This window comes from Clarias gariepinus, chromosome 19 (assembly GCF_024256425.1).
Source record: "Clarias gariepinus isolate MV-2021 ecotype Netherlands chromosome 19, CGAR_prim_01v2, whole genome shotgun sequence".
Lineage (NCBI taxonomy): Eukaryota > Metazoa > Chordata > Actinopteri > Siluriformes > Clariidae > Clarias > Clarias gariepinus.
Genome location: NC_071118.1, coordinates 1,741,069 through 1,766,011, shown reverse-complemented (window position 1 = coordinate 1,766,011; position 24,943 = coordinate 1,741,069). Strand labels below are relative to the sequence as shown.

At 38.4% G+C, this 24,943-nt stretch overlaps 2 protein-coding genes across 3 annotated transcripts in view; one reads left to right on the top strand and one right to left on the bottom strand.

Annotated features, from left to right (window-relative positions):
• The window catches only part of grk6 (G protein-coupled receptor kinase 6), a 43,167-nt gene that overhangs the window by 3,508 nt on the left and 14,716 nt on the right, over positions 1-24,943 (bottom strand). Inside the window, exons 3-15 of the mRNA XM_053478272.1 lie at positions 18,652-18,764; positions 15,803-15,880; positions 15,461-15,561; positions 15,270-15,362; positions 14,715-14,778; positions 8,381-8,521; positions 6,599-6,789; positions 6,477-6,514; positions 5,626-5,715; positions 3,131-3,339; positions 2,384-2,518; positions 1,505-1,642; positions 554-688 (exon numbers count right to left, since the gene is read on the bottom strand). Coding sequence (XP_053334247.1) covers positions 554-688; positions 1,505-1,642; positions 2,384-2,518; positions 3,131-3,339; positions 5,626-5,715; positions 6,477-6,514; positions 6,599-6,789; positions 8,381-8,521; positions 14,715-14,778; positions 15,270-15,362; positions 15,461-15,561; positions 15,803-15,880; positions 18,652-18,764 — 1,526 coding nt within the window. The remainder of the gene's footprint in view (positions 1-553; positions 689-1,504; positions 1,643-2,383; positions 2,519-3,130; positions 3,340-5,625; positions 5,716-6,476; positions 6,515-6,598; positions 6,790-8,380; positions 8,522-14,714; positions 14,779-15,269; positions 15,363-15,460; positions 15,562-15,802; positions 15,881-18,651; positions 18,765-24,943) is intronic.
• On the top strand, positions 11,468-13,642 carry LOC128507401 (uncharacterized). Of its 2 annotated transcripts, XM_053478273.1 has the most exons (4): positions 11,468-11,661; positions 11,883-11,996; positions 12,866-13,073; positions 13,160-13,642. In XM_053478273.1, the coding sequence occupies exons 1-4, from the start codon at positions 11,483-11,485 to the stop codon at positions 13,628-13,630; spliced, it is 972 nt and encodes a 323-aa protein (XP_053334248.1). In that variant the 5' UTR covers positions 11,468-11,482; the 3' UTR covers positions 13,631-13,642. The 2 variants fall into 2 exon arrangements, with proteins under 2 accessions (XP_053334248.1, XP_053334249.1); XM_053478274.1 differs by lacking the exons at positions 11,468-11,661; positions 11,883-11,996 and adding an exon at positions 12,242-12,319.

The following is a 24,943-nucleotide window of genomic DNA, read 5'->3' as shown; positions in this document are numbered from 1 at the left end:
CGAGACGTCTGGCCTGCGGCTGTGTGATATTCTTAATATAATAAAACTATTTATAATGCCGGACTAATAACGTTTGATCATGTGGTCAGTTATACACTAGATGACTAACGTATGTAGAAACAGTGTGTATGAAAACATGGCATGACTTAAACCATGTACATGGATGCGCATCGAAGGTGTGCTCTGGACAACAAGTAGCACGACGCTACTGTTTCTGACTCGTCTTTAACCGAGTGCTGTCAGTCGATAAAACTATTTAATCTGGTTAATCTGTGATTAATCATAATTACATTTTTTTTTTGCATTTCTTTATTCAAACGTGCAATGTTGGAATAAAGAAATGCATGAGAAACTGGTTGAAGGAAACAGATTACGCAGTTTTATAATATCTTAAACATTAACCTTTAACCAATGTAAAATGAATACATCTCGATTGATAAACTCCTTGTAGCAGCAATCATATCGTGAGGCCTCTGTTAATATGGACAGCACTTCTTTAATCACAATATTTTTTATTCGATGATGTCGATGTTTATGACGTCGCAGTGCTCACCTGTCTCCCAAAGAGTCTCTGGAGCAGACCCTGTTTGGGCGGAGGAGACGGCTGTCCTCTCCAGTCCAGATCCGGAGGCACGGAGCCGTCTAGAGCCAACACGTTCAGTTCTTTGAAACACTCGGTCTCTATCATCTGAAAGGAGGCACACGTACACACGAAAAGTGATGTGACTTGTTTTTTTGTTTTTTATGGCAAACCATAAGAAACATGAATTTCATGATGATCCCGTGGCCTGTGATCGTCTTTACAGTTTCTGCCCAGTTCTAGCAGACAACTGGAAGCGTGAGGAATGTGCGCGTCTTTTACTCTGGGCTATTTTTCTGGGTCAAAAAGTCCTTTGTTTGTCTCAGCACAGAATTTTGGTGTGAACAGCAATGACTTGGAGCTCATTACTGGGTGTTGTTCAAGGCTTTGATCCAAAAACACTAGATGGTACTTTTTTATATAATTTTTTTTCTGGAGGACTTGTGAAAATACACGCAAGTCTCCAAGTAATATTTCTCTTTAAACCAAATAAATGATTATGAGACCTACTTCAGGAAGCTCAAATGTTTGACATTCTATTGCAAGATAATTTAGCTTCTTTTAAATGTTTATTTTTCAAATGGATAAAAGAATTGAAATATATAAATAGAATAAGATCGTTTTAAGCATGAAATTGTGCAAACGTCTAGAAATAAGGTTTTGTTTTTTAAAAAATATAATAGTCTTAGAAATGAGAACTTTTGAATATCATTTCCCATTTTTTGCAGCATGTGTGTGTGCGTGTGTGTGTGTGTGTGTGCGGATTAAAACAAAATATTTGGCATTCCTCATGATCCCAGAACCACACTTTCGCACTTTGAGTCCTGGAACATGGGCGTGCCATCAGGAAGGAAGAAAAATATTGACTAGAAGTATCGCCAAGAGCTGATAACACATTAGCAGAAGGACTTTGGGAGCTCTCACCTCATTTTGCCAGGGAATGGGGACACTTCCTGTGGACACTTTGCTGTAGAAGGAGTCATCTTTGGGCTCAAGCTCCACCCCTTTCACCGTGGAGAACTGCTCGATGTCCAGCACGTCCTTACAGTAGATGGCCTGAGGCTGGAGGTGCGAAAGGGACAAAGTGTTACCAGAAATATAAATATAACTGCAGATTTTTCAATGTAGGTCTCAGAAGCAAATGAAAGTTCTTACAATAGGGTATAGAGCATCGGTTTTAACCAATACTGGAGCAAATACAACAGTTTAAATTACAGTCTGTCAAAATGATAAAGTAAACTTTTGAGTAATCAGTGATTTTGTAACCACGTATGAAACAAGGCTAGGGAAATGAAAAAAAGAAGCAGGCCAAGGACTGATCCCTGAGGAACACCTCAAATAACCAGAGCAGCGGCAGGTTGGTGTATTGTCTAGCAACAAAATAATATTTATAGATAGGATCATAATGAGACAAGAGCTACATTTGTAACTGATCTGAGATTTATACCATCACTAACAGGCACTGTAATAATAATAATAATAATAGTAATATGAATAAGACCACGTTCATTTCCAAAAGGGAAATAAACCCTGCTAGCACTGCTACGACCAGAATGGACAGCTGAAAAGAAAGCTTAAAAAAAAAAAAAAAAAGATCTAGTATATGCTGTTTGGGTTTCTGATCCACTTTGTCACTAGAGACATCTTTTAAGATATGTAAAAAAACAAACAACAAAAAAAAAACAATAAGATATAAAACTGAAAGAATGGTCACTGATGAGTGAAACAACTAAAATCTATTTCATTCGAGCATCACTAAGGTCCCCAGCCCTTATTCAAGCGCTCTGTCCATGAGAGACTTACATCAGGGATGAAAGGGGCTTCCAGCATGCCGGCTTCCAGGCGTTTGAAGTTGATGGAGCGGAAGATGGGGTGCGCCTTCACCTCCGAGGCGCCTTCCTGACAGCCCAGCCTCTCGTTTGGGTCTTTGGCCAGAAGCTGTGATAAGATCAAAGATATGAGCAGACACTTTTTTTTTTATTAACCACCTTTCTATTCCGATTAATCTAATTACGAATTTAAACTCTCATTAGCGTGATCAGTTCTACATTTCCTGTACACATTCCCCCCCCCTCCCCAATCTCTTTCCCCTCCTCTTCTCTTTCTCTCTGACAATTTGAATAAAAATGCACCTAGCTACTAGCTGATTAGCTGCCAGCTCTGAAATTATTTTCAGGCCATAACAATCAGCAGCGTGCCAGCATGAGGGCCCGGCAATCACGCGCCGAAATGGTCTAGAAGGGCTCCGTGTGATTTCTTTCTTAAAACAAAAGGACTTCAGTAATCAAGGGGAAGCGCAAAGACTTTTTTTTTATTAACACTTCTTTTTCGAGTGATGGATCTGGTTAACGAGAAGAATCGAAGTTCCATTTTTTTTTTGTGTGTCCGGTTCCTCGAGGTTTCTACTTTACTTTTTTTCCCCCTCCTTGCTCACGTTGCACATCAGCGATCATTTTAAATGTCATTTTAATATCCATGCTGCTTTCTTTTAAAGAAAATTTTATCCTAAGCGAGGTGTACAGTATAAGGAGTGACTGGGGAGCTGCTGACCATTTGGCAGAGGGACTTGGCGTCCTCCGAGAACTTGCTGGAGTACTCCTCGGCCACCTCTTTGACGAGTCGCTCCACTTCCTCGCGCTTGATCTTCTTCTTACGCTGCTGGAAAGGCGACTGGCCTTCGATCATCTCGTACAGCAGACAGCCCAGAGCCCACCAGTCCGGACTGAAGGTGTACCGCTCGTTCTTCACCACCTCTGGGGCTGAGGAGCAGGACAAAGTCGTTAGTAGGTAGACAGCAAAGTGCACATTTAATCAGGAGACTGGTGTGTGTGCGTGCATGTGTGTGTATGTGTGATATCCTTAATATAGTTTAACATTAAACCCTTTGGCGCTAGAATACACCTCCGTTTCCTGTCCAAAGATATTTACTGTAGGAAGCTGCATTTTTATGTGAACTGATTACTTTGGAATAACTGATAGATGCAGTTGATGCATTAACGCTTGATGACGTTCAGGTTACATTCAGAACAGGACAAATTTCACAGGGTCTCCAAACCACCAAACAAAAAGTATATTAAAAAAAAGTTGTCAGGTTTGTTATTTGTTTTTAATTTCTTCTTTAATTCTCCAGGCTTCTAAATTAAATTTCTTTACAGCATTTTTTTTTTTACAACATACAGCTTGTGTGTATATTATTTTCCAAAAAAATTAAGCGCAACAAACCTGTCAACAGGCATAATAATAATAATAATACTTCAAAGGACAGGAAACTGTGTTTGGGCGTCTTCCTTTACATTGGTCTCAGTGTAAGTGTACCCACCAAAAACTGTGAGAAAAGCATTCCCTGTTTGTCCCTTTTATATTTACATAAGCTTTAACAAGCGTATTAGATTTTTCCCCCTATTGTGACCTCATATGAGAGGAGACCTTCCCCAGGTTGTTGGTTGTTGCTCAGCTCCGCCCAGTTCGTCTCAGCTTTGCTGTTCGGTCATTTACATGAACACTGAAACGGCATGTTTGGAAGAGGAGTGCAACAGAGCGAGTTTAAAGGACAGAGCAATAGATAGAGCAATAGATAGATACTTTATGGATCCTGACGGAAATTCCAGAAGGACATAGTACAATATGGGAAAATATGGGTACTATAATATAATACTGGACTGCAATCTTGAGTTTTATTTTAATTCATGTAACAGAGGGAAAAAATTCCTCATCAACAGAATGAAATTTGATGACCTTTGAAGAGACGAATAAGATTAGGTACAGTAGCACGTGATGTTTTTTTAGATGATAACTGAAACTAAATATGACTTTATGAACGGAAATGGCATGGGCGTTTATTATTTTTTTGCAAAGATATAAACAGGTAGAAAGGAAGTCTGCCACAAATTGCTTTATACATTAAAAATACCTCCACGTCTTCACGGTGAAAGCAGCAGGCACTCAGCTTTTTTCTTTTTCTTTTTTTTACTACACTTAAATGTAAAAATTAATTAAAAGATATTTAAATAATATTTACGCATTTTAGACTTTTTTTTTTTTATGTCTGTACCTAATTCAAGATTAACCCTGATTTTTATTACAATAATATTCTCAATTAATATAAATAAGATTTTTATTTAGAACACATTTAATGAGACCAAAAATAAAGAAAAAAAGGAAAAAAAAACATGGCAGAGGATGTGTAAGACGCAGGGATGGAAATGTCCTTGCACAAGTCTGTAACGTATTGTAATGTAATCATTGTGCAATTTGGGTTGCATCATGATCTAAACAAGCAGAAGTGAAAACCTGGCAAACCGGGCCTGGCAAAAACACACCGTTAAAGCATTAAAAAAAAAAAAAAAAAAAAAAAGTCTTCACTTTTCTGCCCTCGTCTGCCAGGTAAGAAGTAAAGAAGTTTTGATTGCACAAGTATTCACAACTCCTGCTGTAAAAGCGTATTACTTTTGGGAATAAGACACGTTTACAGAGTCAAACTTGCTCATGAAGAAATCACAGATTCGTATCAGCAGCTGAATTGAGTTTATGGCTCTATTTTGCCCCCAAGTGGAATAACAGCCCCGGAATCTTTCAATCCAGAAAACAACAGAACACAGATCTGAGAGTATTTCTCTGTATAATCTCCTGCTACATTGATGCACTTATTTTCACCATGATCGGACTGCCTGTCTGATTCACGTCTGAAACGCCGGCCTCCCAGGAACTCCTTTAATGGCCCAAACCATTTCTGTAACCACCGGGTTTCTGTAATGTGCGAGCGGTGTTGGTGAATGATTGTGTGTACAGTTCCCACACACAGATGCATCTCTTGTGCAAGTCGGCGGCATCGACGTTCCACCCTCTAATAGTTCAAGGGAACATATTCACGGACGTACCGCCTTCTTTAAAACGTTCATATGCTAAAAGTACTGTACTCGAGGTCATCTGCCAATCAATTTTGTGCCTCCATTCACCAGAAAGTTAAAGTCCCGGTTTGACTTGAACGCCCCTTGCACATTAGACATGTCTGATTTAAATAAAAATTTTAAGTAACCTGTTCTTACCCATGTACCCCACGGTGCCAACACGCCCTTTGATTGTCTGGCCCTCTGGTACGTGCACAGCCAGGCCCAGGTCTGATATACGAATGTGACCTGGGGGGAGAAAAACAAACACACACACACACACAAAAAACAGAAGTGTCAGATGTGCCAGTACATGATAAACATCATGACATAAGAACTTTCTCAATCCTTCCTGTTCCAAACCTCAAGTTTTATTTGAGTCATTCACGTTATTGCGTTGATCTCCTGGCAAATCATAAACGCCGGGTAGGTATTTGTACCGAGATCGTGCTCGGGTCCGTATCGGGATCTGTGAATGGGGCTGGACTGTACTGTACTGTACACACTACGGATAACTGCAACCTGATCGTATCCTTATCGAGCACTTCTGTCCAAAATAAATCCACCGTGACGTAACGAGTACGCAAATACTGCCCGCGGAATCGTATTCATAGACAAAACGGCATAGACTGCTTCCAAAGAGGTCACAACGTTCCCCTTTTTAGCTGCGTCCCTGCTTGACTGTCCACACGGAGGATCGGATGTTGGAAACTGATCTTCAGAGACGTCCCGTGAGACGGACACCGTGACGGCCAAGGACAGGGGACGCGTGCTGTGCTGTGCTGTCTGCTCGGTCCTGGACGAGCGCTCACGGACCTACATCGGTTAAACAGGACCGAGGGTGAAATGCAGTGTACTCTACTCCCTCTAGTGGTGTGTTCGAGTAACTGATTGGATTGGAACAGATACTGTAATAGGCGCTCTTCTTTAAATCTTTCTTTTAATAGATGAAGTACGTATGTACACACAAGATCTAAAGTCATAAATAAGAGAAAGGGATGAATATTCACCGTGGTCATCCAGCAGGATGTTTTCTGGCTTCAAATCCCTGGAAAGCATCAAAAAAAAAAGGCAGGTTATAATATATATTTCCCTGAAATGAATAGGTTTAGAGGATGAAGCCGCGCCTGACCTGTAGACTATCCTCTCTCGGTGCAGGTCCTCCAGGCCGCAGCAGATCTCGGCGGCGTAGAACACGGCTCTCTTCTCGTCGAACCCGGCTTCTCCCATGTGGTAGATGTGAAACTTCAGATCTCCTCCGTTCATCAGCGTCAGAACCAGGCACAGTGCGTCTTTCGTCTCGTAGGCGTACGCTAGACTCACCTTTGTTTAAGAAAAAACAAAAACAAAACAAAAGACGAAACTTGTGAGACGCTTCCTTCCTGTGAGACGCATTAGTCTTTCAAGCTTCCGCTCATAAGGCACTTCAAAGAAAGTGCTATCTGCCGTCTTCCACATACGGTTGGTTAATGTTGCTGTGATTGACAAGGGAGAAGCAGTATGCCCCTCCCACACACCCACAGCACACAGCTACAGGGAGCTGCAAAAGTATTCACACTCAGTAAACTTTTCACAATTTTAAAAGTTGTTGAAAAAAAGCCACAAGACGTCCCGTTTGCGACACGTCCCGTTTGCTTCCTTCAACGGTGGAACAAAAAAAACAACAACATAAGAACAAAAAAATCAGTCCAGCAGTAAACTCATCTTATCGATGATCTCACAGGTTTTTCTATCAAACCCTGGTGTTTTGCTGGAGATCCTCACCCTGTTATATAATGAAACCTATACTGGACGGATATGCATTAACGTCTGCTGCCTGCTACTCTTCTGAGAAGGCCTTCCATTAGATTCTGGGGCGTGGCTGTGGGGGATTAGCGTTCGTTCAGTTCGACTACAAGAGCATTAGCGAGCTCAGGCACTGATGGTGAGGAGGCTCGGGTTCATCCAGAAGGTGATGCTTCACACTCAAGGCTCTGCGTATGAGGGCGCTCGAGATCTACACACACACTACACACACACACACACACACACACACACACACACACACACACACACACACACACTTTGTACACAGCTGCACCGACAACCCGGAACAGGTTTCTCCTTTTGGTTCCGAGGGAAACGTTAACATTAACACTAGAGCAAACAAATATACGCTAGACAATTATCTATGGTACGACTTGTCGCAACGGTTCGAGGAAGACGTCACGGTCAGGAGGGGGGCGCAGACTTTTTGGATTAGTGCACGTATCTTCGAAATGAGAACGGTTTACTTTTCACCCGAGATCGGAGACGTTTTTTTTTTTATTCGATTTTCTTTTTATGTCAAGTTATAAAAGCAAATGATCTGGAAAGGAACAAAAGATACACAAATCATGAAATAAAGATGAGAAGATTGTCCAGCTTAATTACATTATAAAAAGTTAATCATTAAACGTTAACTTTAATCTTATTTCTTCCTGCAGTCATGATAAGATAAATTCTAGTTAGAACTTGTTGTGGTTTTTTTTTCTTTTTTTTTTTTAAATGCATGTTAAACAAAGCTAACAGGTCCCAAAGTGTGTGTGTGTGTGTTAATGCTCTAGCTGAAATACTTCATACTTCAAATTTCACTCCTACTCTGAACGCACCATTTCAGTGTCTATGTAAATGAGCTCCCACTAAGCCACGCCCCTGGTGGGAGGGGCTCTACAGGTATGAGGTCACAAATCTTATCTTGTTTAAAATCCAGCAAATACAAAAAGGTGAAAAAAAATGACAACAAACAAACAAACAAAAAAAGTTTTTTTTGGTACACACACACACACTGGAGACCTGCCCGAATTTCTCATCATGATGACAACGTGGGTTCTACATGATACGTCCCCCTTAAGTGGTCAAAGCGAATCCCCAAAGTAACTAAAGAAATACTTACGACAAACCGGCTGTTGACTTTTTCGAGAATTTGCTTCTCGTTCAGCGCCATGGATTCGCCTTTTCTCTTTTTGATGCGCTTCTTCTCTAACTTCTTGCAGGCGTACATCTTCCCCGTCGCCCGCACCTGGCAGGCGCAGACCTTGGAGCGCGAAAAAGACATGAAAGGGAAGCGGATGAGGAGTTCATGCTTTGGAAAGTTTCTTCTAGAGATGCTCTTTTATGGTCATTAGGGTCTGTCCAAGTTCTTTAAACAAAGTGAGAGTAGGAGCGCATCAACACAGGAAACGGCTCACGGCTACGCGTGGCGTGGAGGGGAAAATATTTCAGCGTAGTGCCATTTCGACTGTGTGTATGCACTAGGAAATGTCCAGATTACATCTCTCTCGAAAGATATTAATGGAGAAACAACCAAAAAAATAAAAATATAGGTAACACTTTATAATAACTACACCCTATGAATCATTAGTTAAGCATTGGTAAATAGTTAATCAATCATTTATAAAGCATTGTTCCTGCATTAATAGACATTAGTAAGCAGTTTATAAATACAGCTATACATGCTTTATTCTTGCTTTATAAGCATCTATATAATATGCTTAATAATTGTATTTTCATACTTTATTAAGGATCTGTTAATCATTTCTAAATTAAGCATTACATTATTTAAAAACCGATTAGTTAGTAATTGTAAGTGGTTCATGAGATCATTTAGAACGTGTTAGTAAATGATTCATAAACCATTTCAATGCACATTTATACATCTTATTATTCAGACATATATTAACAGTTTGTCAGTGTGTTAATAAATGCTTTATTAACACACATTCCTACTGTAACTCATAATTAATTTAGGTAGTTATAAAACATTTACTAGCTGTCAGTTAATGGTTTTTGTGAGCTCATCTAAAGTGAGGACTATTTATGCCTTGTAAAGGGTTTACAAATGAGATTTAAACCCACATTTATCTCCTAACAGAAAAATGAAAACACAACACAGAGGGAAACATAAAAATATTTATTTCAAGATGCAAAAGAAATGAAACCGTACAACTGTATCAACAATCAGTACCAACAATAGATTATAAAATACAACAAATAATATTTTTATAAAAAATAATGATTATATAAAATATTTCAAAACTTGAAAAAACTACTTTAGTATTAACTTTTAAACATCAGCGAACAGCAGTGCAGACCGTACATAATTTTGGTGAGTTCACTTCCGTTTAAGGGGCAACAGCTTACCAGAAGCCTTAAGGGCTTTAATTCTATCCTCAATTGCTGAATTATCATTAATTGCGGCAGCACACTGTGTGGCAAATGCACTTAGTTTAACCTGACTGCTGTGGTTTTTAAGAAGATCCTTAAATTTGTCAGGTGCAGCAATGTATAGCTCTGCGATTGGAGCATTGACTGCTACTGTGTTCCGGTCCACGCCAACACGTTTGAAAGCAGCTGACATGGTCCCTCCTTTACTGAAGTGCCGAAGAATTTTTTTGTAACGGGACACCACCTGCTGTGGTGTTTGAGCTGTAATTCAGAGAACACAAAATTATTGTTAGTATTTGGTTTTGATATTCTTACACAACAATTGACACACTCACACACCTGACTCATGAATTATTTCAATCTCCATTATGACACAAAGTTGTTTATTATACCGGCATGCAGTAATAGTATTATTTTTTATTTGGGATCAAATTTTGATATGTGGATCTGATTTATTTTTTACACAGTGCTTTAGCTAACCAAAGAATACTTCTCTTAAAGGCATTTGTTTTATGTAGTTTACTGTATGTTCTTCCAGAGTGAAGTAACTGGTTCCTTATGAAATTATAATTTAATGCAGTAAATGCAGCTAATATTTTTATATTATATATAAAAATGCACCTCTAATTTGTTTTAAGTCTTTTACAAGGATTTAACAAAACAAAAAGTGTTAAAGCTTATGTAGATGGTCTTCCAGGTTATTCCTCTAAATCCCCAATGCAATTTTTATTTTTATTGGAACCAGCCAAGAGAAACAATTGTACAGCAAAAATACACTGCCATTAAAAAATTGGGAGCAGTAAGACTGTATTTTATTTTCTTAAATAAGTCTCTTATGCTCATTATGGCTGCATTAATTTGATCAAAAATGCAGAAATAAATATTATTACAATTTAACAATAACAGTTTTTAATTATAATACTCTTTAAAATATCCTTTTAAAATATCCCCCTGCAAGCCCGGTGTTATGCTTTAAAATGCCCCCCCTGCCACACACACACACACACACACACACACACTTTTTTAAATATTATATTAGAACATTAATTAATAGGTTTGTGGTTTACAAATTACGAATGATAACAAACGAATTTAATTATAAAATAAGCAATATAAAAAAAATGTGTATAGGGGAAAAATACATAAATGATATATTTTTTCATATACAAAATGTATATTTTTATATTGCTTATTTTATAATAAAAATTGTTTTTGTTCCTGTCATTTTTCACCACAAACAATATTTATTTAGTGTAAATTGTAATAAATAATTTGTTATTTGTACATTGACAAACCCCTACAAAAGAAATGTGCCATAAAATAATCATTTTTGGGGATTTGTATTAATCGTCTCGACGGCTGTCACGTGCCTAGGGTTATGTAGGGGGGCAATCCGTGGCAGGGGGGCATTTTAGCGCATAACACCGGCATCTAGCCATAGCTTGCTAGCCATCAATAATGTGTGCCAGTAAACAGAGTAACATACTCACCACTAGTGCCACTGACGCACGTCTTCTCCAATGCATCCATCTCCACGTTGTCATTCTTTTTGCCCCGGGTCCGCACGCCTTTTCGACTTTTGTCGGAGTTCTCCATGTTAGTTAAAACACTGCTGCTGCACAATTCCTTTGTCCCCCGTTGATGACGTGTGAACACGGAACTTTTCCCTTGTCCCGTATTGATTACGCATGAAAGCGGGAGCGCAATTTCTCCCGCTCCGTCAGATCAAAAAATAGCTATTGCTCTACATTCACCACTTTCTAAAGTAATCGTTTAATTAATAATAATAATAATAATAATAATAATAATAATAATAATAATAATAAAAAAAATGAGCAGATTCACCCGGCTGAAGAAGCTTATTAACAAACCCAGCTCTATAAAAAACACTCTGAAGCTTATTAAGTGGCTTCAGAGAAGGAAACTGCTAAAAACAAAAATGAAATGCAGAATATGCCATCAGAACATGAAAATGAAGAAAAGGGCTAACAGTGGAGATCAACATGCTTGGTAAGTAAAAAAAAAAAAAAAAAAAAATATATATATATATATATATATATATATATATATATATATATCACATGGTAGCCCTAGAAAAGTGGGTTTTTGGATTATATATATATATTAGTTTATTAAATATTATATATTAATTATTATACAGTTTATTATATATATATATACAGTTTATTAATTATTAATTATGTCAATATTTATTTAATTGTTTACAATAGGATTTGTCAACAAGCAGTACATGAGGGAAGGGCAAAACAAATGTCTGTCAGGCACAAATCAATCTTCAGTGGATCAAAGATCTCCTTTAGCAAGTGGATGCAGTTCATGTACAGGTAGTAATATAAATATGTACAATGATGGCCAAAATTATTAGAACCATAGTTTTTTTACCAGCTAAAAAATAGTGTCAGATGGAAATTTCAGTTTACATTTCCAAACATTAATTTTGCCATTGATTGTAATAATCCAGTGATCCATCCATTTTTGTTTTGTCTGACAGCAGCCAGTGCTCCACTCAGAGATCTTATCCCATCATCATCATTTTCCAGTCCTTCAGGAATTACATGAAGAAACAGAACAAACTGAGACAGACTAAACCCAGAAGAACTGTGACAATGTCGCCAAGATGCTTCAAGAAACCTACCTGCATACTGCAGTACTGTTAACAGTTTTATGCAATTTTTTTTTCATTCATTCATTTAAAACAACTTTTGCCTTAGCAGGTAGGTCTCTTAAAGCATCTTGGAGACATTGCCACAGTTCTTCTGGATTTAGTCTGTCTTTTGTTCAGACTAAATACAGTTTGTTCTGTTCTGGATGATAATGAGAACAGATCCTGTGTGGCTGTTGTCAAACTCTTTGTGCAAACAAAAATCACACTGGATTATTACAATTAATGGCAGAATAAATGTTTGGAAATGTAATCTGATATTTCCTACTGACACACTACAGCAAACAATACAAATAACTGACCTTAAACCATTTTAGCTGGTTAAAATGCTAGTGGTCAAATAATTTTGGCCACCACTGCATATCATAAACTCGCTTTGTTGCCATTCTCTTAATAGAATAATATTATCTATAATAATATAATAATATCTCTGTAATAATAATAAGAAGAAACATTTGTATAATGCGTATAATGTCAATTATTTTACATAAAGGCATTCATTTACATTACATGTTCTATTTGCCCATAAAGGTTTTGTCAGGGTCTACGGTTACGCCAGATAGACATGATGGATGACAGAATTGCAAGTAGTTCAGCTACTCTTACTAAAATGGCAAAGAAAATAAGGGAGGTCTGTGTCACAGCAGTTGAAAGGATGAGAAGGCGTACAGGCCAGCAAATCGGTGGAAGAAGGGAGTTTGTTGTGATCGACGAAAGCCATTTTCGTCACAAAAGAAAGGTATGTTATAGCAATAGTTAATGTAAATAAATGTGTAAAATGGCTATTTTTTTATGTCTGTATTTGTTGTGTTTTTTCTCCATTAGTATGGTAAAGGAAGAATGGCTGGAGGGTGGAAAAGAAAGAAGTGGGTTTTTGGGATGTTAGGTGTGAAATATCATCAGCAGCAAAAATCTAGAAAACCTATCCTACGTCTTCTGGAGAGGAGAACTCGAAGAGATCTAGTGCCCTTGGTTGCGCATCATGTGAGGCCTGGGTCATCAATTATCAGTGACGAGTGGCGTGCTTATCGCATACTCCCTGAACTAGGGTACAACCATCACACTGTCAACCACAGCAGGTGGTATGTAGATCCCCACACTGGTGCCCATACCCAACATATTGAGAGGGCCTGGAGATCCTACAAGGAGCAGATTTGGAGGCTTAGAGGAAATCGCACAGAGAGTTTGCTTTCTGACCACCTTGCAGTGATTGAGTGGAATGAATGGCTGGCAAAGAAACACTCTGATGGTGCATTTGGCAGATTGATTCATGACATTTCAAGGAAGTACAAGTAGTGAAATGTAATAGTTTGAAATGTAGATTTTTATTTTTTTATTTTTTTTTTTTGCTTTTATCAAAATTTTGTGTGGCTTTTTTGCCACTTCTTTGTGATTCACTGTTTGCACAATCACCCAGCCATGAAACAAACTTTTTTGTTGTTGTTGTTGTTAATTTAGTTACTTTTGTTGCTTATTTAGTTAATTTTTCTATTTTATATCTGACACTGCAGAAGTATATTTTAAATTTTATTTCATTCAAACATTCATCAAGTGCATATTTGTAGTTTCATTTTTACAGAGGTTTATTTTTCATATTATATCAAATTATTTTATATTAATTTATATGTACAGTTGTATGGTTTATTTATTTTTTTGCATCTTGAAATAAATATTTCTATGTTTCCCTCTGTGTTGTGTTTTCCTTTTTCTGTTAGGAGATAAATGTGGGTTTAAATCTCATTTGTAAACCCTTTACAAGGCATAAATAGTCCTCACTTTAGATGAGCTCACAAAAACCATTAACTGACAGCTAGTAAATGTTTTATAACTACCTAAATTAATTATGAGTTACAGTAGGAATGTGTGTTAATAAAGCATTTATTAACACACTGACAAACTGTTAATATATGTCTGAATAATAAGATGTATAAATGTGCATTCAAATGGTTTATGAATCATTTACTAACACGTTCTAAATGATCTCATGAACCACTTACAATTACTAACTAATCGGTTTTTAAATAATGTAATGCTTAATTTAGAAATGATTAACAGATCCTTAATAAAGTATGAAAATACAATTATTAAGCATATTATATAGATGCTTATAAAGCAAGAATAAAGCATGTATAGCTGTATTTATAAACTGCTTACTAATGTCTATTAATGCAGGAACAATGCTTTATAAATGATGGATTAACTATTTACCAATGCTTAACTAATGATTCATAGGGTGTAGTTATTATAAAGTGTTACCAAAATAATAATCATGATATTACAGTGTGATTAGGTGTCACTTCCAGCTTCATGCACGAGATATACATGAGCTTCCTATAGATCAAACACTTAACAGTTGTGTAAATAAAGAAGTGAAACTCACCTCGCCAAACCCGCCCTTTCCCAATACCCTGTACTGACGGAATGTGTTTTTTGTAACAGGCTGTCTGTTAAAGAGAGAGAGAAAAGACATCAGCACTCGAGCTTTCACTCGATATCATATAACAGGCGTTATCATGATCATCACGTGTGCATCGAATCTGTACGGAAATTGCATTTCAGGAAAGCCAAGCTAAGGTTTGAGCTCTATTTTTCTTCCTCGTTAACGTTTCAGGTTGGATTTCGTCCAGGACTCGCTCTCGCTTTATTCCAGCTTCAAGATTTCTTTCAGAGGAAACAAAAAACAAATAAACAGCAGGGTGCAGGGTTCACATCTGGCTTGCATGAACGTCGGCTTTGTAAATAAACTTCAGCCTAAACCTCCGAGGAATTCTTTTAGAGCTTCTCAGGAACATTAGGAGAAATTAGCGTCACATCATTTCCATTTGTACCACACACACACACACGAAACAAAGATGTTTTTCCGCGGAGAATTCTGCCGGCCGAAGGGAATTAGGTTTTATTTCTGCGTTTTTCTTTTTCATGGTGAAGGCTGTACCTCTCGAGCCATTTCCACTGGAGGAAGCGGTTGAAGAAGATGCTGTCGAGGTAGTCTGCGAAAGGGGCCACGCTCAGGTAGTCATGGATCAGTCTAAAGCGCAAACACACACAAACACACAAGATGTGGTATCATTTAAAAAGGTCATTATCATTAAAGGTGTTTTCTTCTTCTTCTTGTACCGGACTCACTTGGTGCACTCCATAAAGAGTTCTTTACACGGCTCCTGTTCCAAGCGCTCGGCACATTTAGACACCATCTCCTCCACCACCTCGGGGACATGGTCCTCTGACTGTAAACACACACACACGGCAGGTTTGATTTACATTATGAGGACCGTCCATAGAATGCAGCTGTGTTTAAATCCAAAGCAATAAAACTAAAAGCTTTTTCTTTCTTTATAAGACTAATTCTAATAAGACTTTTTTTTTTTTTTTTACATGAAATGAGAAAAGTACTTTTCCTCATGAGCACCGGCCAAAAGTCCCCACTTTACACTTTATATTGAGTTTATTGGACTGATAAAGAAATACCTTTGGATTTAAATACTTTTCAAGAAGCTCCTGTCCGCACACCTTCCTCTTTTCGTCCGGGGTTACTTCATATTCAGCCTACAAATGACACAGAAAGAGTTGAAATGTGCCGTGCGCCAGAAACACCTTCACAGTTAACAAGATAACAAGAACATCATGAACATCAAGAACATTGAGTGCTACAAAACAGCCAAAAGACTTTTTTTTTTTTTTTTTTATGTTTTTAAAGATATTTTCACGTGCACTTTCAGGGACATTATACTAGAACATGTCTTTAAAAACAACAACAGAAAGTATTTTTGCAGTTTTGGAGTCCTCACAAAGACGAAACGTGACGCAGACCTGAAACATGTCTGCACTACGGCTTGGGAATATAATAACGACGACGTACGGATATGGTCATCAACTGTGTGATGATGCACTTTCCTGAGATCTCTTCCCACAGCTACTGAACTGAGAGAGTGCAAGAGGAGATGTGTTAACTCTGAGACGCTCGATCAAAGAGAAGAGTGGCACACTCTGACCAAAGCGCTATCCGCCCTCTTACACATCAGCCATCTGTGATCGACTGGAGAAAGAAATTCCTTTTATTTAAAACATTGTTTTTAAACATTTTCTGATTGGACACAACTAATTTAAAGTCAATTTTTTTACATGCATTTCTTTCCGTAAAAATTTTTCTTAAAAAAAAAAAAAAAAAGAAATTCTGCCAACATAATATTGTTGAACTTCCTTCGGGGTGTCAGCATGTCATCTCTTTTCTCGTGTCCCTCAGCCCTACTTTGTCTTCTACATTCTTTCTCATTTCCTGCACATAATGTCAACGTGGCGTTACAACTTCCTCACCCGCTGACTACAACCGAAAACTCGACAACGCTCGCACACGCCCGACCACAACAAAGCCAGATTTGTCCGCAAAAAGAAACACATGCTCGAGCTCGGCCGTACCTTCAAGACATCCAGACTCAAATCAAATCAATCTGAGCCTGAACTGAAGAGCTTCACTGTTGGATCGGGTTGGAGAGTCATCTACTGTAGAAAGCCCTACTTTTCATTGTTCATAACATGTTTACTGTTGCAGCTAACCCGGTTTCTTATCGCTAACTGGCAGCTACACTTTGGAAGGAGTGAAACGCGACAGCGGTGGTTTGTGAGTGGGTGTTAGCTAGCGGGCAAAAAGATGATCTTTATATACAGATGTAGTGCAGAAGAGACAGACCTGCTTCAGCTCTCGCCTGGGGCTGGGCAGCGTGACAATAACACACTTCAGGCTGTGCTGGTAAACTGTGGTGTGATACGCCCGAACACAAAGCCTGTTACTGTCCTTCATCACATTAATATTTTTAAGATTTATTAATAAACTGACACGTCATGCTTTTTTAGTTGCGTTAACTTTTTACGGAAATCAAGCACGATGCCGACTCGAGGGCTTAAAAGCCGAACACGCAGAGTATTCCAAGACCAATCATAATTAAACAAATAATATAAAAAGTGGTCGTCTTGTTTTTTGTTTGGTTTAAAAAGACGAAAACTTCAAATTTGAGACGTGCTGATATTCTGCTTTGTATCATTACGGCATTTATCAAAGTTGTGCGTTATTCCCTACATGGGCTTAGAGAAACTCAAGATGCATTGGCTTCATATCACGTCATGTTACCAGTCATAGGATCTGGAATACACACCGCCGGGCCAAAACTAAACCTTCTAAAAGGAGTTTTTAAGAAGATTTAGAAACTTGATTGGAGTTGATTATCTGCTCAACGCATTGTTAAAAGCTAAGAGCTAAGAAAAGTCAACCTTCACAGAGGAAATGTAAAAATGACTGCGATCGGAGATGTGACAAAAAATAAAGTCAGCTGACGAATGTACTGAATGACCAGGTTTATCACATCTGTGGAGGTTTGCCATTGTGAGGGAGTGCTTCTGGAAGCTTGAGGAATCACTTTCCCACATGAACTGACCAGGCAAGGTGTGTGTGTGTGTGTGTGTGTGTGTGTACGGTGGTATCTCAGCATGCAAATGCCACATCTTAAGAATTTAAGCCTTAAAAACAAAAAAAAAAGCTTTTGCATACGAAGCATTTTTGGCGTACGAGCGAACGAACCGAGCAGAACCAAACGCCGGCTACGTCCGGGAGCCAAACGAAACGTGTCAGCGTCAGTAAAAAGCCGAGCAAAGTGAGTTTACATATTTGCGTGTGGTGTTTCTTGCATTTTGTTTAAGATTTAGTAAAGACCCCGCACCACGGGTCTTAAGAATGTTAGCAAGAAGAAAAGTGAGCCGCTTTCAGTTTGGTTTTTAAAGCAGCGGATCCCGAGAGGAATCATAAATTAAAATTTAGCAAGCTTTAATGTCTATTTATTTCATTTACACGTCTTCTCTAAATGTTTTGACTGTTTGTATGTGCAATAAAAATACGATTATAGTGTTGGAAATTGGTAATATTGGTTGTATTTTTGGGTGGCTGGAACGGATTAACCGCATTTACATTATTTCCTATGGGACAATGCGTTTCACAATACGAACTTTAATAACCTTAAGAAGAACTCGCCCCCTGATCGGATTAAATTTGCATGCTGAGGTTCTGCTGTAAATAGAAATGTTTATTATTAAATAAAATAAACACAAATGTTAATACAGCCCGATGATGCATAACTAGCTTTGTAAGTAATCTAGAAACAATTTTAATTTTGAAACAAATTTTCCTGTAGACAGCTTCGGCCTTCGTGTTAATGGCGACCGTGACATTGACATGAACATTCTTTTTTCATCAGGACTGTTAAATCTTCATGCTTTTCTTAGATCTGCGTCCGACATTCTAAAAAAAACTTCAAAGATCACGGTCTTACCACGGCATCCAGAAACTTGACGCAGCGTCTCAGCTCCGGTCTGGTATCGCAGAACTGGCGGAAGAGCATGCGTCCGATCGGCTGCCTCTCGCACTGGCTGTTGTAGTCTTTTTCTGCAGGAAGTGGAACATGATGGGGACGGGTGAGTAAGCATGTTAAAAGGGAGGCTTTATTAGACACGCACGAACACACACACACACACACACAAGTTATGGTAGTGTATGTAGTATAAAGATGCACAAAGCAAATGAGTAAATATCATCGCAGCCAGTCGATGAACGCAATAAAAATCAATAGCACTCTCCTCTCTTCCTCTCTCTCTCTCTGCCTGTAAAAGAAACCTCAGGGACACGACCATTACACGTCTCCGAATGAAGAAGGGAAAAAAAAAAAAACGGATGTGAGCAACAGCATCACCATCACCATCAACATCCTTCCGCAGGCCGTCTCCAAGCTCACGGATGTTAGCGTAAAATGGACAGCGCGAACGTATGGTTGTTAATATTAGCACCTGACTTTTTTTTTTTTTTTTAACCAGAACATCAGTCAGTGTGTACCTTGCGAGTACACACTTTAACACCGAGCTCAGAGACACTCCGGTGGTCCTTGCGGAGAGAGAGAGAGAGAGAGAGAGAGAGAGAGAGCGGCACGCATGGGATCAGGGGCTGGAGGCGGATTTGCATGCGCTGCTCAGGTGGACGGTGAAAGGTTCCAGGGTTTTACAGAGGCAAATGGGAATGTGTGTGGGCCTACATCAGCTCAAGCGGCCGTGTGTGGGAGGCTGGTATTGATAGCAGCGCTGCATAAATATGTCGAAAGCTCTTCAGCTCTTCCTGCTCAGCTAGAACATCTACAGGTGCATGTTTTTTTTTTTTTGGTTTCCCCTCCACGACACCAACATCAGGACGCAGGTTTACTCGATTTAGGGGGATTTCTGGAAAGCAGATCCTGGCGATTAAAGACACGACGCCTCTGCACTTATTGAATAAGGAAATCATATAAAACTAAATATTACTTATATATACACACTGCTTTAACATGTAAAAATCTGTGTATCTGTTTCTCTGTCTGACTGTATGACCATAAAATCAAATCTGCTGCAGGCGGGGGAAAAACAAACTAAAAAAACAGTATGATGATGACGACAAATCAAAGTCTCATTAAAGGGTCACAGTGTACAACAGACACATTGACTGAAGGAGCCGGAACTCGGGCCCTCGCTGGAAGCCGAGGGCCTTTTATGGAGGAAATTTAATCTGTTCATAACAGACGGAAAAAAAAACAGAAAAAAAAAAAAAAGGTCAGCAGTGACTCGGTTTAGTGCCTGAGTGGCCGGGATGTTTCTGAAGAACCTCAGGACTGTAGTGGTTCAGTGGAAATCCAAATAGAAATGGGAAAATAAGATAATAAATAACAGATTTCACACTTCTTTGATAAAAAAATGTAGATTACAAATATTTAAAAAATAAGTGATGAAAAGAAAAAAAAAAATCCTGAATTTGTTTTACATTTGTAAAAATTCCCAGTTTACAAAAAAATGTTTTTTTTTTATTATTATTATCATCATTATTATTATTATTACTTGTTTTTTTTTATCCTGTATGCATCCTGCATCGTGGTTATGTCAAGCTGTATTCTGTATGTATAATCCGTACACTGTATTAAATCACAGGGATTCACCCGTTAAAGTCTGATGATAAATGTGACTTTATGGAGTTTGAAAAATATACAAAACAAGAAAAAAACAATAACTATAACACTAAAATGCAATTTGCTCTTTGCTGATAAACAGGGCCGTGTGTAAACCTAGAGATTTTACGTCAAATATTTTTAATTAAAAAAAAAAAAAAAAAAAGTGTTAAAAGATAATAAGGGGATCTACTAAGTATCTAAACAGTTACTATATGGAGCGATGATTCTAATTAAATCAAACAAACATCAACAAAAATATTAAAATGAAATCACGCCAAAATGTTGCTTTTTGCATTTAAAACTCGTCCTTCTCTCAGGTACGGTGCGGAGACGTCCGAGGGCCTGCGAGTGTCTGCTTTTGTTACCGTCGTCTGCACTGTAAAAGCGGGTTCTCTGGCTCCAATAAACAGCTGTAATGTTGTAAAATCTTAAAACATCCCACAATATGTTTTATGATTTAACTCACTGACCTACTGACTCGGCGGAGTAATGACAAACCCGCTGACTGAAGTTCAAACGGTTAAGGCTCTGGGTTACTGATCGAAAGGTCGTGGGGTCGAATCCCAGCACCAGTTTAATAACTGTCTTAATGACAGACAGACAGACAGACTGACTTACTGACCGATTAGGAAACTAATTTATTGCCCGACTGACTGACTGACTGACAAAAAGATGGTTCATGAGATCCGCAGCACAGTCCTGGCAGTTTGGTGACTTTGGTGATTTGGTGACTTTGTTCTTGAAGCGACTGATGCGTTTCCTCCTGCATGTAATCGCCCTCGACCTGAGACACGGTTATGATTGTGCTTCTGTTTCTACCCGCTGATACAGAACAGCATCTCATAACCGACTGTAAACAATCCGTCTCTTTGTTCTCTTTGATTGCTTGAGCTTGTTTATATTCAAATCCATTATAAAAGAGAAAAAGAAAAAAAAAAGGCTTTGCAATAAAGAAAGTTTACTTTAGCGAGTTTTAGAGAACGCAGTCCGAGAGATTTCTGGGAACTGCAGCAAGCTCTCTCTCAAGTAGTAGGCCTTATATATATATGTATAAAAAAAGAAACATTATTTATTTATTTATAAAATAAAGGGAGGGTTTCTTAGATTTCTCCACAGTACTTAATGTTAATCCTAAATTTTACACTAGTGCCAAAAGAGTAGAAGGAGGAAATGTGTCGGTCAGCGTAAACAGGACGAAGGAAAACCCATTAATGGGCAAAATCGCTGACCAGGTCCATTTATTGCACAAACCTTATCAGGAATTTCCTAGTGTTATGCCACATACTGTAACACAGGAAGACGACTATACAGAGAAAAGTGTCGAAACAAAGTCGAAATCACTCATCCGTTCTGGAGCACAGGAAATAAAAAACCTCTCTGTTTTACTAAACAATCACGCTTTTATAACGCGTCACACTTTTACTAACAAATGTCAAATAAAGTTATATTTATAGCCTGTTTTTATGTTCGCAATAAAAAATAATTATATAAATAAAATTAAAAAAATTATTTTTAAAACAGTATTACATTTCAACTCCCTTCGGGCCGTGACACCAAGCCCTCCGCGAGGTTCACTCTGCGCCCTAGTCGAGCTAATTAGGGACGCTCTTATCCAGAAGGAAAAAGTTTGATATAGTGGCGCTGTCAAAGCGCCGAGACTCCAGAGGGTCGACTCCTACTAACAAAGTCCTGATTGTGGAGATAGCCATTTGACGTCCGTGACACGGAAAAAATAATAGTACTGTATTAGTAGTTTGTTTTTTTTGAAGTTTTACGATAAAAAGTGACATGAGAGAGGAATTTGAAAGAGGGGGATATGAACTATCCTCCCGGGCGGGTGATTTATCCGATTAAAGTGACCTGATTTTACTTTAAATAGCTGTACGGTTTTAACCCATAAAGTTATTCTGCTTTCAACATCATGCACAGTTCCCACTTTTACACTCTTAGCTATGACTGCCTGTTAGAGACATGTTGGAGAAAAAAATATATATACTTCAGTTACAATTCTTTCATGTTTACATTAAAATGCGTTTGCATTTGAGGTGCAGTTCCTCTGTGATCCTACAGGGGGTGCCCTGTAAACCGTTCACATGTTGCCGGGCAGCACAGATTCCTGTGTGATAGAAGTGAATTATTTGCCAAGTTTGTTTGGAATTGTAACAAAATCTGGGAAAAAAAAAAGTTTATTATAGCATAATGTCTATTTAAAAAATCGCAATACAAATCGAATCGGAATCGTGATATCGTACCGGGGCGTCCGTGGTGATTCCCGTCCCTCATGGCTAAGGTTTAAAAATTGTAGCTTGCCATGGCTCTAACACACTATTAAATTTTGGCAGAGCTAAAGCAGAGTTAAGGTAAAATATGGAGAAACATTGGTTCTGTAAGGCTACAAGTAACGTAACTTTAATTATAAATATCTCTATGATGTGCTACAAGGCTCCACAGCTCCTTATCCCTAGGGCGCGGCCTATGACAACCAAATGAAAAATCCACAATCCTGCTGCTTACGAACCCGTCATGTGACATGTTGCCCATACGGCGGCTGCCAATGGCATTCGTAGCTTTCCGTAGCCGTTTCCGTCTCGTTGGCACTACATTTCTTTCTTTATTTTTTTTTTCAACTTTGGTGTTACAATGCACTTTTGTTTTGATGTTTGTGCTACTTTGCATTTAATTTTCCCCCAGTTCCTGGTTACTTCCGCTTTGCCGTAGATGTACTGTAGATCTCAGTGGGTATCAGCAGCCCTTTGATCAACTACAGTACGAACACCTACGGAAGACCTCGAATAAACCAAGTGGGATGTGTAAACAACACAAGTAGCTACAAGTCACTCGTCTCGACTCAAAACTCATGATGCGTATTTGTAGCAATATGCAACAAACAAAAAACAAAAAAAAACTTAGAATGAACTGAACTGAAAGTGGGAACTGGGTCAACTAACAGTTCCTGGCCTTCAATCAAACAGCCAGCTCCATGGTGTTGTAAAAAAAAAAAATGAATTCCTACTAGAAAAACAGCTCCAGATGTTCAATCACCTTCTCAAGTCGGATTTGAAACGAGAAGGAACTTCCAAACTATGACTTCCCATTTCCAAGGTAAGTCCTGTTATACTTTCAAGGTGAGTCGTATTACAGCGGAACCTCGGCATACAAATGTGATTCATTCTGGAGGCGAGTTCTTAAGGCGAAACTAATGGCACCCAAAAATATTATGAATATTATGAATATTACAAAAACCTTTTAAACGCATGTCGGAGACAACGCTGGTATCGCAGGTTGACTTTTTTAAAATAGCTTTTGCAGACTGAAAAAAAAAACAAAAACATTAAATTCATAAACATGCTTCGCGTTTCACTGACGCAAACAGGTTTTAAACGGCTTCCGGACGTACGCGCGACTTAGCCGTCGTTCGATTCGGTTCGTTCGTTCGCGCATATGCCAAAAACGATCTGTAAGGCAAATTTCAAGGCTTAAGGCAAAAACTCATTATGGGAGCTTTCGCTGGCCGAGGTTCCTCTGTATGAGGCATTCGACTTAAACTTTCCAACTCAAAATTTTCCAACTTTCCACTAACTCCTAGAATCCAGAAGGCTCACTCAACCCTGTGTCCAGAGACTCGACTTTGACTTCGTTTCGGCACGACAAACAGCAAATATGACATCGCTTTACACATTAATAGACGTTTACAAGTACTTTAGATGGATCAAGACATTACAACAGACACATCATCTGGTTATATATTCTATAACGCCAACTGTACTGAAGTAGCACATGATCACTGCTAGCAAATCGTACGCCTTAATGGAGGTGTCCAAACTTTTCCAACTCTGTGGCTCTAATATGACTTTAAATAAATTAATAACAGTTAACATGAGTTAACAGTTCCGGGTTAAGTCGAACCCTGCATTATTATACACGTATTCCTTTTCAGTCACTTAACAGGAAATGGTGTTTGTTACTAGGTAGCTCAAGTGAAACTAATACTTAGAGAGAGCGAGGAATGCAAGAACAGACCTGCACGGATAACTGCAAGTAATTAAACGCAACAAAGCGTGCTTAAAAATAAAAATAAAAGATAATGCGGTGGTGTGATATGATTCCTCGGAATCTCTTAGATCTTGAAAATTAGGCTACAATCGCTTTAGTCATCAATAAACAACATATTTTTATGGATATAAACAAAAGTTAAACATTAACATTTATTAGTTTACTTTATAGCAGCTATAAAAAGTCTTTCCTTTTTTTGTTGATAAAACATAAATTTCATAAATTCGACTTGTTCGATGTGGCTGTTCTGACTGTTACAAAGTGTTCGCAATGGAGACTCCTTACATTGACTTAACTGAACACTTTCATACAGAAAGTTTACATTTTAATTCTGTAGGTTTTAGCTTCACGTCCCTGTGAATAAGTTAATACACACGATAACTAGATATGTTTAAAAGGGGAACAACTTCTGACCAATCAGATTTAAGGATTCATCACTGCTGTGGTATTACAGGGAACGCAAAAATAAACTTTCCACTTCAGAGCCCTGCTGAACGAAAACTGCAAAACAGAAACGAGTACACTCTACAGTCTACTCAGTAAGTGA

Coding starts and splice junctions, on each gene's coding strand:
- LOC128507401 (XM_053478273.1), top strand. CDS start 11,483: ATGAGCAGATTCACCCGGCTGAAGAAGCTTATTAACAAACCCAGCTCT. Junction 11,662..11,882: donor AGTGGAGATCAACATGCTTG/GTAAGTAAAAAA, acceptor TGTTTACAATAG/GATTTGTCAACAAGCAGTAC. Junction 11,997..12,865: donor TGGATGCAGTTCATGTACAG/GTAGTAATATAA, acceptor TTGCCCATAAAG/GTTTTGTCAGGGTCTACGGT.